This window comes from Salvelinus alpinus, chromosome 16, assembly GCF_045679555.1.
Source record: "Salvelinus alpinus chromosome 16, SLU_Salpinus.1, whole genome shotgun sequence".
NCBI lineage: Eukaryota > Metazoa > Chordata > Actinopteri > Salmoniformes > Salmonidae > Salvelinus > Salvelinus alpinus.
This window is the reverse complement of record NC_092101.1, coordinates 36,202,436-36,217,637: the sequence shown is the minus strand read 5'-3', so window position 1 is coordinate 36,217,637 and position 15,202 is coordinate 36,202,436. Positions and strand designations below refer to the sequence as shown.

Here is a 15,202-nt window from a genome sequence, read left to right as displayed (position 1 = left end):
TGTGTGTGTGTGTGTGTGAGTATGTGTATATATATGTGTGTGTGTGTGTGTGAGTATGTGTATATATATGTGTGTGTGTGTGTGTGAGTATGTGTATATATATGTGTGTGTGTGTGTGTGAGTATGTGTATATATATGTGTGTGTGTGTGTGTGAGTGTTTTACCGTAAGGTGAGCGGGGGTAGAACGGTGTGGTCTCTTTCTGAGGGATCTCCTGGACCTTCCCATAGAGTTCACTAGTAGAGGCCTGGTAGAACTTAACACTGTTGGTCAGACCACACGTCTTTATAGCGTCCAGCAGACGCAGGGTACCAACACCGTCCACATTAGCTGTGTACTCAGCCAGCTCAAAGGAGATCTGAGTAGGAGAGAAAATATTCACATCAATACAGATGGAAGTCATACTACTGTTAAAGAAAACCCTTAGTTAGCAACAATTGTTCTGATCCAGCTCAAAGGACCAAGAAGTTCAAAACGTTTAGGGTGTAGTCTGGAGAGTGTCTGACAAGACCATTTGAGGACCAGATCACGTTTAACCGTGTAAAGCCAAGCTGGTCATGGTTGACACACCTGGACCATGCGGTTGGACCACCGTCTGCACAGCTGAAACGCATCAGTGGTTTACTGTGAACACACAATCTGCTCAGCTGAAACGTGTCAGCAGTTTACTGTGAACACACGTTCTGCACAGCTGAAACGTGTCAGCAGTTTACTGTGAACACACGTTCTGCACAGCTGAAACGTGTCAGCGGTTTACTGTGAACACACGTTCTGCACAGCTGAAACGTGTCAGCAGTTTACTGTGAACACACGTTCTGCACAGCTGAAACGTGTCAGCAGTTTACTGTGAACACACGTTCTGCACAGCTGAAACGTGTCAACAGTTTACTGCTTCCCAACTACTGCTGCAGAGCTCTGGGATGAAGAGCTGAACACACACATTGGTTTTGATCACTTTCTATTCAACTCCTCTGTTCCCCAGAGCTCAGTCTAACTAACCCTGACATGCCACTCACTCTTTTAGTTGACGTTTTCAATAACGTTCCACACACTGCCCACTACACACACAAGTTTGCATGCACGCACACCAACTACTAGCAATATGTGTATTCATCTACACACCCGGCCAAGTCATACGTGCTTTCTCCCACTGTTCTCTACAGCTGATGTGTGAAACAAGACCCTACACTAGCAGGCAGTTAGACCAAGCAGAACCGAGCAGAGGACGGAGGGGGAAAAGGAGCCGTTTCTCTTTCTCTAAATGAACCCTTAAACGGAACCATGGGTGTGAGAGTGTAAGGCCACTAGCTAGGCAGCTAACACCCGCCCCCGCCCACAGTAATCCCTGCTCTCACAGACACCCACTACCCTCCCTCATCTTACCCTTCTTTACTGCTTTCTGTTATGCTTTTCCTCTCCCTCCTTTCCAAACTCTCATCTTCCTTTATATTCTCATTCCTCCTCACACCCCTCTCTCCTCTGATCTCTGCCTCCTACCCTCCTCATTCTTCCTCCTACACTTCCTCCTCACACCCCTGTCTCCTCTGATCTCTGCCTCCTACCCTCCTACACTTCCTCCTACACTCCCTCCCTCCTCTGTGTAGCCCTAGCCTCTCACTCCCCATCCCCCCCCTCTCTGGCCTCTCACAGAACGTACGGTCTGTTACCTCCCTAGCCTCTGTCACTCCCCATCCCCCCTCTCTCTGGCCTCTCACAGAACGTACGGTCTGTTACCTCCCTAGCCTCTGTCACTCCCCATCCCCCCTCTCTCTGGCCTCTCACAGAACGTACGGTCTGTTACCTCCCTAGCCTCTGTCACTCCCCATCCCCCCTCTCTCTGGCCTCTCACAGAACGTACGGTCTGTTACCTCCCTAGCCGAGATGAGACCCCGCTCTGTGTGAGCCTGTCCATTCCTCTGGTTTTTATTTCACAGAGGAGGTATGCAGAATGAAAACACACACACGAGCCTGGGTATCAAAACCAGCTGAAAGGTACAGGGTCCAGCCTGCCTTGACAACTTAAATCAAACAAATTGCCTTAATGCCTCCACACTCTGTCATTATGTAAGGCAGGGCGCAGCGCTGACGGCTTAGAGGCCAGACGTTCCTGTGTGTGAGTTTGTGTCTGGCCAGGCTCCTCGATCTCACCAACCCCCCCTTGGCTGATATTGTTCTAGGTCCAGGCACTCAGCCAAGCTCTGTCAGCATTGGGGGTCCACCGGTCACAAAGCAAATATTCAGACGGTAAAAAAAGGGAAAAAATTTAGCTAAATGTTAAAATGGTTAGTAATGTACAGGATACGTGTCGACCAGGGTCTGGGAAACACGGACGGTTGGAATACACATTTCAGAGCACAGACTGACTGTGTCTTGATAGATGCATAAATATGAAATATCTTTATACTTTCTCTTCACATACCTCCAAAGTCCTATGTTTCTCCCTATCACATATAACAAACAGCAACCCAATACAGGCCCTGATGCCCAGAGACTATATGAACAATCTAGAAGAACAAGACCATGTAGAGCTGGAAAATGGACACACACAGGTAGGAGGTAACACACTGTATGGTCCTCTATGGTCCTCAGACCTACGACCAGAGACCTGGCAGATGTTGGAGAGCAGGGTTATATTGAAATTGGAATCTCAGTTTACTTCCTGAATTGACTGAATTGAAAAGGAAGTGAACCCAACCCTGTTGGAGAGCAGCATCACAACCACATCATCAACATTCAATTCAACGAACTCCTCTGATAACGCAAATTAGTATTTTGAAAAATGTATACCAGCATGGGAGCAGGACAGTATACACATTTTACACTATTTCTTTCACATCCCTGTCATACTCAGAAAGAACATAAGACACAACACATCCCTGTCATCCTCAGAAAGAACATAAGACACAGTACATCCCTGTCATCCTCAGAAAGAACATAAGACACAGTACATCCATGTCATCCTCAGAAAGAACATAAGACACAGTACATCCCTGTCATCCTCAGAAAGAACATAAGACACAGTACACACCTGTCATCCTCAGAAAGAACATAAGACACAGTACATCCCTGTCATCCTCAGAAAGAACATAAGACACAGTACATCCCTGTCATCCTCAGAAAGAACCTAAGACACAGTACATCCCTGTCATCCTCAGAAAGAACCTAAGACACAGTACATCCATGTCATCCTCAGAAAGAACCTAAGACACAGTACATCCCTGTCATCCTCAGAAAGAACATAAGACACAGTACATCCCTGTCATCCTCAGAAAGAACATAAGACACAGTACATCCCTGTCATCCTCAGAAAGAACATAAGACACAGTACATCCCTGTCATCCTCAGAAAGAACCTAAGACACAGTACATCCCTGTCATCCTCAGAAAGAACCTAAGACACAGTACATCCCTGTCATCCTCAGAAAGAACATAAGACACAGTACATCCCTGTCATCCTCAGAAAGAACATAAGACACAGTACACACCTGTCATCCTCAGAAAGAACATAAGACACAGTACATCCCTGTCATCCTCAGAAAGAACATAAGACACAGTACACACCTGTCATCCTCAGAAAGAACATAAGACACAGTACATCCCTGTCATCCTCAGAAAGAACATAAGACACAGTACATCCCTGTCATCCTCAGAAAGAACCTAAGACACAGTACATCCCTGTCATCCTCAGAAAGAACCTAAGACACAGTACATCCATGTCATCCTCAGAAAGAACCTAAGACACAGTACATCCCTGTCATCCTCAGAAAGAACATAAGATACAGTACATCCCTGTCATCCTCAGAAAGAACATAAGACACAGTACATCCCTGTCATCCTCAGAAAGAACATAAGATACAGTACATCCCTGTCATCCTCAGAAAGAACATAAGACACAGTACATCCCTGTCATCCTCAGAAAGAACACTTGAGTTTCAGAATACATTGAAATCATCAATGTAAAGTGCATCTTGTCATTTCCATGTAAAAGGACCCATGAGCACCAACATATTTGTTTATAGGAGCATATCTTATTTGGTGTCAAATGAAAGCTAAGAGTCTATATTTTTGGGGGAAATGAAGGCATTTTCAATCTTAAAAATGTGGGAAAAGTAAAGGCTTTGATATCTGTTCACACAGATGGAAAATGGGTCTTAAAAAACATTGATTAGAGAAAGTCTTAAAAGGTATTAGAAACGCAATAATGTTGAAGTATTTATATTTTGTTTCGCAGAAATGATTAGCCTTCTGTAAGTTTAAGAAATACTGCCTAGTGTCTTGTCATTCTGATACCAAAAAGCCCATATCTTTCAGATATTTTCTAATTTCTCTCCCTCATGAGGGAGGAAAATGAAAGTTCACAAAAGTAACAAGTAAAAGTAGATACACCAATTAATTTGTGTTTTTTTGCAAAACATTTTTGTTAATGAATTATTAAGTGATTAAAACATGTCACTGTTACCAAATCGGTAAGAGTGACCCAAAAAAGAGTGACCCCAAAAAATATAACAGAATGACAATGGGAAATCATAGTAGTCACAACCACAGTTGAAATAGAGCACAGTAGAGCACAGTAGTGTTCAGTAGTGTACAGTAGAGCACAGTAGAGCACAGTCGTGTACAGTAGTGCACAGTAGAGCACAGTAGAGCACCGTAGTGTACACTAGAGCACAGTAGTGTTCAGTAGTATACAGTAGTGTTCAGTAGAGCACAGTAGTGTACAGTAGTGCACAGTAGTGTACAGTAGTGTTCAGTAGAGCACAGTAGTGTACAGTAGTGTTCAGTAGTATACAGTAGTGTTCAGTACAGTAAAGAAAAATAGAGTACAATAGTTCAGTACAGTAGAGCACAGTCGTGTACAGTAGTGCACAGTAGAGCACAGTAGAGCACCGTAGTGTACACTAGAGCACAGTAGTGTTCAGTAGTATACAGTAGTGTTCAGTAGAGCACAGTAGTGTACAGTAGTGCACAGTAGTGTACAGTAGTGTTCAGTAGTATACAGTAGTGTTCAGTAGAGCACAGTAGTGTACAGTAGTGCACAGTAGTGTACAGTAGTGTTCAGTAGTATACAGTAGAGCACAGTAGAGCACAGTAGTGTACAGTAGTGCACAGTAGTATACAGTAGTGTTCAGTACAGTAAAGAAAAATAGAGTACAATAGTTCAGTACAGTAGAGCACACATGAGTAGAGTACAGTATAATGTAATATAGTATACTCTACTGGTGCTCTACTGAACTATACTTTACTGTACTCTAGTGAACTACACTCTCCTCCAATTTCCTTTACTGTACTGTGCGCTACTCTACCATACTGTGCTGTACTCTACTGTGCTGTCCAAACCTGTGAAAAATAGGTACAGATTTAGTCCGGTCTGGAACAACCGGACTAATGAGCAGAACTCATTACAGTAATAGCCAGTGTGTAAAATAATACCCAAACATGCAAAGGAGGATATAAAAATGTTCTAATTTTGTGTACCTATTCAGGATACATCACTATGAAGAGTGTGACATTCTTCATAATTAGGACCCATGATGTCATTCTGTTAACAGCTGTTGATCCAGTTCCCTTACAGGAGTTCAAGAACCCAAATAGATTTTTTTCAAACTCAAGATGTCCCATTCTTTCTACAGACCTCTTTGAATTCAGAACTGATATTTAAAAATAGTTTTTGGAACCCGTGATCACATAATCTGAGGGAAATCTTACTGTCACTCTGTTCCCAAACTTGGCATCTGCACTGTTCCTTGAATACCTGTGTTTTAGTCAAATGTTCAGTGACAATTGTTAAAAGTAGACTTCTGTATATATGGGCATGGTTTGTTAAACTTTGCAATCAATAGTTTTTACTTGGCATCCATTTTAAAGTGAAAAAGTGAGTCACAGCATCTTGGAATTGCCCATCTCCTCCTATAGCATACTGTTAGAACACAACCTGGGAGTAGACATTGAGGTTGTAGGCTACTCGGGAAGAAGATGAGAGTTTAAGGACATTGAGGTCATATTCTGGAAGAACAGAATAGGCTATTCTTCCCTGCAAGTTTCAGGATACATTGCATCTTCAATTTAAACATCTCCTTATATAGCCCACTGTTACAACACATCTATGCTAAATTATTTAGGCCTTTTACTGTGTGTATGTGTATATATATATATATATATATATCTTTACATCTGTGTCCTTAGGTAGCATCTCTCTCTAGTCCTGTCTTGTTTCAATTCTCACTCATACCGTGTACACATACTTGTTAGAAAAACAGAGCGCTATTTTTCTTTATGATGTGTCAATTTGCCATTCCCTAAGAACCAGACACAATAACACTCAAACAGTGGGAGAGGGGGAAGGAGAGAGAGAGGGGGAAGGAGAGAGAGAGGGTGAGAGAAGAGAGTGAGTGGCGGATCAATCATTTAACATCATTCAGAGACTTGTTGTAACTTGCGTCACATCGTAAATCGTCCCTGTGTTTTCATTGGAAATAATGAGTTCTTAAAATGGCTCAGAATAACAATAACAGCCTCCGCATAAACATTCCTATCTCTACTGCTGTCCCTCCCCGGGATAAAACAAGAGGTATCGGACTGACACACACTGCCATCAAACACAACACCAGAAAGAGAAAGCATTAACGCCATAACTGCAAAAATGTGAGTCTGTATGTGCATTACCACGTCAATAGAACAATGTCACACACACACACAAGAGAGACCTTACCCACTAGCCAGGTGCAGTGGGATACTGGTGACATTTACAGTGCATTCGGAAAGTATTTAGAACCCTTGACTTTTTCCACATTTTGTTACATTACAGCCTTATTCTAAAATTGATTAAATAAAACATTTTCCTCATCAATTTACACACAATACCCAATAATGATTAAGCGAAAACAGGATATTTTTTTTGCAAAATGATTTAAAATTTTAAAAAATGATATAACTTATTTACATAATTATTCAGACCCTTTGCTATGAGACTCGAAATTGAGCTCAGGTGCATCCTGTTTCCATGGATCATCCTTGAGATGTTTCTACAACTTGATTGGAGTCCACCTGTGGTAAATTCAATTGATTGGACATGATTTGGAATGGCACACACATCTGTCTATAGAAGGTCCCACAGTTGACAGGGCATGTCAGAGCAAAAACCAAGCCATGAGGTTAAATAAATTGTTCCGTAGAGCTCCAAGACAGGATTGTGTCGAGGCACAGATGCGGGAAGGGTACCCAACATTTTCGGCAGCTTTGAAGGTCCCTAAGAACACAGTGGCCTCCATCATTCTTAAATGGAAGAAGTTTGGAACCACCAAAACTCTTCCTAGAGCTGTCTGCCTGGCCAAACTGAGAAATTGGGGGAGAAGGGACTTGGTCAGGGAAGTTACCAAGAACCCAATGGTCACACTGACAGAGCTCCTCTGTGGAGTTTCCAGAAGGACAACCATCAATGTAGCAATCCACCAATAAGGCCTTTATTTTAGAGTAGCCTGACAGAAGCCACTCCTTAGTAAAAGGCACCAAAAGCACCTGGTCAGATGAAAACAAGATCGAACCTTTTGGCTTGAATGCCAAGCGTCACATCTGGAGAAAACCTGGCACCATCCCTATGGGAATATTTTTCAGTGGCAGGGACTGGGAGACTAATCAGGATGGAGGGAAAGATGAACGGAGCAAAGAGAGATCCTTGATGAAATCCTGCTACAGAGTGCTCAGGACCTCAGAATGGGGCGAAGGTTCACCTCCCAACAGGACAACAACCCTAAGCACACAGCTAAGACAATGCAGGAGTGGCTTCGGAACAAGTCTCTGAATGTCCTTGAGTGGCCCAACTAGAGCCCGGACTTGAACCCGATCGAACATATCTGGAGAGACCTGAAAATAGCTGTGCAGCGACACTCCCCATCCAACCTGACAGAGCTTGAGAGGATCTGCAGAGAAGAATGGGAGAAACTCCCCAAATACAGATGTGACAAGCTTGTAATGTCATACCAAATCAAATACATTTTTATTGGTCACATACACATGGTTAGCAGATGCGAGTGTAGCGAAATGCTTGTGCTTCTAGTTCCGACAGTGCAGTAATATCTAAAAAGTAATCTAACAACTCCCCAATAACTACCTAATACACACACATCTAAAGGGATGGAATAAGAAAATGTACACAGAGTTGAAGTCAGAAGTTTACATACACCTTAGCCAAATACATTTAAACTCAGTTTTTCACAAATCCTGACATTTAATCCTAGTAAGAATTCCCTGTCTTAGGTCAGTTAGGATCACCACTTTATTTTAAGAATGTGAAATGTCAGAATAATAGCAGAGAAAAATATTTATTTCAGCTTTTATTTCTTTCATCACATTCCCAGTGGGTCAGAAGTTTACATACACTCAATTAGTATTTGGTAGCATTGCCTTAAAATTGTTTAACTTGGGTCAAACATTTCAGGTAGCCTTCCACAAGCTTCCCACAATAAGCTGGGTGAATTTTGGCCCATTCCTCCTGACAGAGCTGGAGTAACTGAGTCAGGTTTGTAGGCCTCCTTGTTCTCACACGCTTTTTCAGTTCTGCCCACAAATTTTCTGTGGGATTGAGTTCAGGGCTTTGTGATGGCCACTCCAATAGCTTGACTTTGTTGTCCTTAAGCCATTTTGCCACAACTTTGGAAGTATGCTTGTGGTCATTGTCCATTTGGAAGACCCATTTGCGACCAAGCTTTAACTTCCTGACTGATGTCTTGAGATGTTGCTTCAATATTTCCACATAATTTTTCTTCCTCATGATGTCATCTATTTTGTGAAGTGCACCAGTCCCTCCTGCAGCAAAGCACCCCCACAACATGATGCTGCCACCCCCATGCTTCACGGTTGGGAAGGTGTCTTCGGCTTGCAAGCATCCCCCTTTTTCCTCCAAACATAGTGATGGTCATTATGGCCAAACAGTTCTATTATTGTTTCATCAGACCAGAGGACATTTCTCCAAAAAGTACGATCTTTATCCCCATGTGCAGTTGCAAACCGTAGTCTGGCTTTTTGATGGCGGTTTTGGAGCAGTGGCTTCTTCCATGCTGAGCGGCCTTTCAGGTTATGTCGATATAGGACTAGTTTTACTGTGGATATAGATACTTGTGTACCTGTTTCCTCCAGCATCTTCACAGGGTCATTTGCTGTTGTTCTGGGATTGATTTGCACTTTTCGCACCAAAGTAAGTTCCTCTCCATTAGAGGTCGACCGATTATGATTTTTCAACGCCGATACCGATGCCGATTATTGGAGGACCAAAAAAGCCGATAGCGATTTTTTAAATTTATTTGTAATAATGACAATTACAACAATACTGAATGAACACTTATTTTAACTTAATATAATATATCAATAAAATAAATGTAGCCTCAAATAAATAAACATGTTCAATTTAGTTTAAATAATACAAAAACAAAGTGTTGGAGAAGAAAGTAAAAGTGCAATATGTGCCATGTAAGAAAGCTAACGTTTAAGTTCCTTGCGCAGAACATGAGAACATATGAAAGCTGGTGGTTCCTTTAACATGAGTCTTCAATATTCCTAGGTAAGAAGTTTTAGGTTGTAGTTATTATGGGAATTATAGGACTATTTCTCTCTATACGATTTGTATTTCATATACCTTTGACTATTGGATGTTCTTATAGGCACTTTAGTTTTGCCAGTGTAACAGTATAGCTTCCGTCCCTCTCCTCGCTCCTACCTGGGCTCGAACCAGGAACACATCGACAACAGCCACCCTCAAAGCAGCGTTACCCATGCAGAGCAAGGGGAACAACTACTCCAAGTCTCAGAGCGAGTGACGTTTGAAACGCTATTAGCGCGCACCCCGCTAACTAGCTAGCCATTTCACATCGGTTACACCAGCCTAATCTCGGGAGTTGATAGGCTTGAAGTCATAAACAGCTCAATGCTTGAAGAACAGCGGCGAGCTGCTGGTAAAACGCACGAAAGTGCTGTTTGAATGAATGCTTACGAGCCTGCTGGTGTCAGACTGCTCTATCAAATCATAGACTTAATTATAACATAATAACACACAGAAATACGAGCCTTACGTCATTAATATGGTCGAATCGGGAAAATATCATCTCGAAAACAAAACCGTTAGTCTTTCGGTGAAATACGGAACCGTTCAGTATTTTATCTAACGGGTGGCATCCATAAGTCAAAATATTCCTGTTACATTGCACAACCTTCAATGTTATGTCATAATTAGGTAAAATTCTGGCAAATTAGTTCGCAATGAGCCAGGCGGCCCAAACTGTTGCATATACCCTGACTCTGTGTGCAATGAACGCAAGAGAAGTGACACAATTTCACCTGGTTAATATTGCCTGCTAAACTGGATTTCTTTTAGCTAAATATGCAGGTTTAAAAATATATACTTCTGTGTATTGATTTTAAGAAAGGCATTGATGTTTATGGTTAGGTACAGTCGTGCAACGATTGTGCTTTTTTTTCGCAAATGCGCTTTTGTTAAATCATCCCCCGTTTGGCGAAGTTGGCTGTCTTTGTTAGGAAGAAATAGACTTCACACAGTTTGCAATGAGCTAGGAACCCAAACTGCTGCATATACCCTGACTCTGTTGCAAGAGAAGTCACACAAAGAAATTCATGTTAGCAGGCAATATTAACTAAATATGCAGGTTTAAAAATATATACTTGTGTATTGATTTTAAGAAAGGCATTGATGTTTATGGTTAGGTACACATTGGAGCAACGACAGTCCTTTTTCGCGAATGCATAGATTATATGCAAAGCAGGACACGCTAGATAAACTAGTAATAGCATCAACCATGTGTAGTTAACTAGTGATTATGATTGATTGATTGATTGTTTTTTATAAGATAAGTTTAATGCTAACTAGCAACTTACCTTGGCTTCTTACTGCATTTGCGTAACAGGCAGGCTCCTCGTGGAGTGCAATGTAATCAGGTGGTTAGAGCGTTGGACTAGTTAACCGTAAGGTTGCAAGATTGAATCCCTGAGCTGACAAGGTAAAAATCTGTCGTTCTGCCACTGAACAAGGCAGTTAACCCACCGTTCCTAGGCCGTCATTGCAAATAAGAATGTGTTCTTAACTGACTTGCCTAGTTAAATTAAGGTGTAATAAAAATTGTTTTATTATTATATATTATTATTTTTAAATCGGCCAAATTGGTGTCCAAAAATACCAATTTCCGATTATTATGAAAACTTGAAATCGGCCCTAATTAATCGAACATTCCAATTAATCAGTCGACCTCTGATCTCTAGGACACAGAATGCGTCTCCTTCCTGAGCGGTATGGTGGCTTCGTGGTCCCATAATGTTTATACTTGTGTACTATTGTTTGTACAGATGAACGTGGTACCTTCAGGCGTTTGGAAATTGCTCCCAAGGATGAACCAGACTTGTGGAGGTCTACAATTTATTTTCTGAGGTCTTGGCTGATTTCTTTGGACTTTCCCATGATGTCAAGCAAAGAGGCACTGAGTTTGAAGGTAGGCCTTGAAATACATCCACAGTTCCACCTCCAATTGACTCAAATGATGTCAATAAGCCTATAAGAAGCTTCTAAAGCCATGACATCATTTTCTGGAATTTTCCAAGCTGTTTAAAGGCACAGTCAACTTAGTGTATGTAAACTTCTAACCCACTGGAATTGTGATGCAGTGAATTATAAGTTAAATAATCTGTCTGTAAACAATTGTTGGAAAAATGAATTGTGTCATGCAAAGTAGATGTCCTAACTGACTTGCCAAAACCATAGTTTGTTAACAAGAAATTTGTGGAGTGGTTGAAAAACGAGTTTTAATGACTCCAACCTAAATGTATATAAATGTCCGACTTCAACTGCATGTAATAACACTAAAGATTTTCTGGGTTAACAATGTAAGAAATAATACATAAAAAAACTAAAATTAGTATAATTTCCTAAAGAGTCAAAGCGAGACGGCCATCTCTGTCGGCGCCAAGAAGACTCGAGTCTGTAATCGCTGCCAAAGGTTCTTCAACAAAGTACTGAGTGAAGGGTCTGAATACTCATGTCAATGTAATTTCCTTTTTTTCCCATTTGCAAAAAAACATGTTTTTGCTATGTCATCATGGGGTATTGTGTGTAGATTGATGAGGGGGTAAAAAAAAATATTTCATCCCTTTTAGAATAAGGCTAAAACGAAACAAAATGTAGAGAAAGTAAAGGGATCTGAATACTTTCCGAATATTAACGTAAGATCCAAGATTTTCAACGATTTTACTGAGTTACAGTTCCTACAAGGAAATCAGTCAATAGAAATAAATACATCTGGCCCTAATCTATGGATTCTCCGACAAGGCAGGGGCACAGCCATGGATGGGCCTGGGAGGTTATAGGCCCACCAACTTGGGACGCTTTGCTGGTCGAAGATGATCCCGCAGGTGAAAAGGCCAGATGTGGAGGTCCTGAGCTGGCGTGGGTATACGTGGTCTGTGGGGCCGGTTGGACGTACTGCCAAATTCTCTAAAACTACGTTGCAACACTACACTATGCTCCGTATCTACTTTCTCCACAGTGTGTAGACTCCTTCAGTTGTGATAAGTCATTGATTTCCTAATCACCTAGCTAGACATGAGAGATCACCGTGCAAGGCTCAAAGATAGACCCAAAATCCCCACACTGTTTTCCGTCCAATAATTTCTCTCCTGCTGGCTAGCTGGCTGTCTGTCTAGTGACAGCCAGCCAGCCAGGTTGCTGCAGCTATGGAGATGAACAAACACAATTCAAACAGTTAGACAGCAGAGGAGGGTAAGGAGGAGAGGGGAGAATGAAGGAAGGGTGGGGGGATATGACATGTGTACTAGAGGTATGTGTTGTGTTCAAGCGCAGGTACACAGAGACCTAGGAGATCTGCTGTCAGACACAGGATTTATAGAAGAAGAGTCTGGAAAGCCCCTCAAAGATGCCTCCCGGCCTACTCTCACTCTCTTCCTCTCCATCCTTCCTCGTGTCTCAATCCCTCATTCATGCCAGAGATCTGTGTGATGGGTATCAATATGCGTGAGCGGCCAATCTCGCTGTCTAGCGTCTGTCTGTTCCTGTTCCCACTCTTATCCCAACGCTCCGACTTGCATGGAATGCCATGAATGTTTTGGCCCATCAAATGGCTTGATGATCCCAACCCCATCAGTAATATCTTAGCTTCATTAAGAGATAATACTGTACATGTCCTATAAGGCACCGTTCTAATAGTTAGTACATGTCCTATAAGGCACCGTTCTAATAGTTAGTACATGTCCTATAACGCACCGTTCTAATAGGTAGTACATGTCCTATAAGGCACCGTTCTAATAGGTAGTACATGTCCTATAAGGCACCGTTCTAATAGGTAGTACATGTCCTATAAGGCACCGTTCTAATAGGTAGTACATGTCCTATAAGGCACCGTTCTAATAGTTAGTACATGTCCTATAAGGCACCGTTCTAATAGGTAGTACATGTCCTATAAGGCACCGTTCTAATAGGTAGTACATGTCCTATAAGGCACCGTTCTAATAGGTAGTACATGTCCTATAAGGCACCGTTCTAATAGGTAGTACATGTCCTATAAGGCACCGTTCTAATAGGTAGTACATGTCCTATAAGGCACCGTTCTAATAGGTAGTACATGTCCTATAAGGCACCGTTCTAATAGGTAGTACATGTCCTATAAGGCACCGTTCTAATAGGTAGTACATGTCCTATAAGGCACCGTTCTAATAGGTAGTACATGTCCTATAAGGCACCGTTCTAATAGGTAGTACATGTCCTATAAGGCACCGTTCTAATAGGTAGTACATGTCCTATAAGGCACCGTTCTAATAGGTAGTACATGTCCTATAAGGCACCGTTCTAATAGGTAGTACATGTCCTATAAGGCACCGTTCTAATAGGTAGTACATGTCCTATAAGGCACCGTTCTAATAGGTAGTACATGTCCTATAAGGCACCGTTCTAATAGGTAGTACATGTCCTATAAGGCACCGTTCTAATAGGTAGTACATGTCCTATAAGGCACCGTTCTAATAGGTAGTACATGTCCTATAAGGCACCGTTCTAATAGGTAGTACATGTCCTATAAGGCACCGTTCTAATAGTTAGTACATGTCCTATAAGGCACCGTTCTAATAGTTAGTACATGTCCTATAAGGCACCGTTCTAATAGTTAGTACATGTCCTATAAGGCACCGTTCTAATAGTTAGTACATGTCCTATAAGGCACCGTTCTAATAGTTAGTACATGTCCTATAAGGCACCGTTCTAATAGTTAGTACATGTCCTATAAGGCACCGTTCTAATAGTTAGTACATGTCCTATAAGGCACCGTTCTAATAGTTAGTACATGTCCTATAAGGCACCGTTCTAATAGGTAGTACATGTCCTATAAGGCACCGTTCTAATAGTTAGTACATGTCCTATAAGGCACCGTTCTAATAGGTAGTACATGTCCTATAAGGCACCGTTCTAATAGGTAGTACATGTCCTATAAGGCACCGTTCTAATAGGTAGTACATGTCCTATAAGGCACCGTTCTAATAGTTAGTACATGTCCTATAAGGCACCGTTCTAATAGTTAGTACATGTCCTATAAGGCACCGTTCTAATAGTTAGTACATGTCCTATAAGGCACCGTTCTAATAGTTAGTACATGTCCTATAAGGCACCGTTCTAATAGTTAGTACATGTCCTATAAGGCACCGTTCTAATAGTTAGTACATGTCCTATAAGGCACCGTTCTAATAGGTAGTACATGTCCTATAAGGCACCGTTCTAATAGTTAGTACATGTCCTATAAGGCACCGTTCTAATAGTTAGTACATGTCCTATAAGGCACCGTTCTAATAGGTAGTACATGTCCTATAAGGCACCGTTCTAATAGTTAGTACATGTCCTATAAGGCACCGTTCTAATAGTTAGTACATGTCCTATAAGGCACCGTTCTAATAGTTAGTACATGTCCTATAAGGCACCGTTCTAATAGTTAGTACATGTCCTATAAGGCACCGTTCTAATAGTTAGTACATGTCCTATAAGGCACCGTTCTAATAGGTAGTACATGTCCTATAAGGCACCGTTCTAATAGGTAGTACATGTCCTATAAGGCACCGTTCTAATAGTTAGTACATGTCCTATAAGGCACCGTTCTAATAGTTAGTACATGTCCTATAAGGCACCGTTCTAATAGTTAGTACATGTCCTAT

At 41.6% G+C, this 15,202-nt stretch overlaps 1 protein-coding gene across 2 annotated transcripts in view; it reads right to left on the bottom strand.

Moving 5' to 3' along the window:
• Positions 1 to 15,202, bottom strand: part of gmds (GDP-mannose 4,6-dehydratase) — a 292,984-nt gene that overhangs the window by 201,933 nt on the left and 75,849 nt on the right. For both annotated transcript variants that reach the window (XM_071346069.1, XM_071346070.1), the window contains one exon: positions 165 to 357. In XM_071346069.1, coding sequence (XP_071202170.1) covers positions 165 to 357 — 193 coding nt within the window. The remainder of the gene's footprint in view (positions 1 to 164; positions 358 to 15,202) is intronic.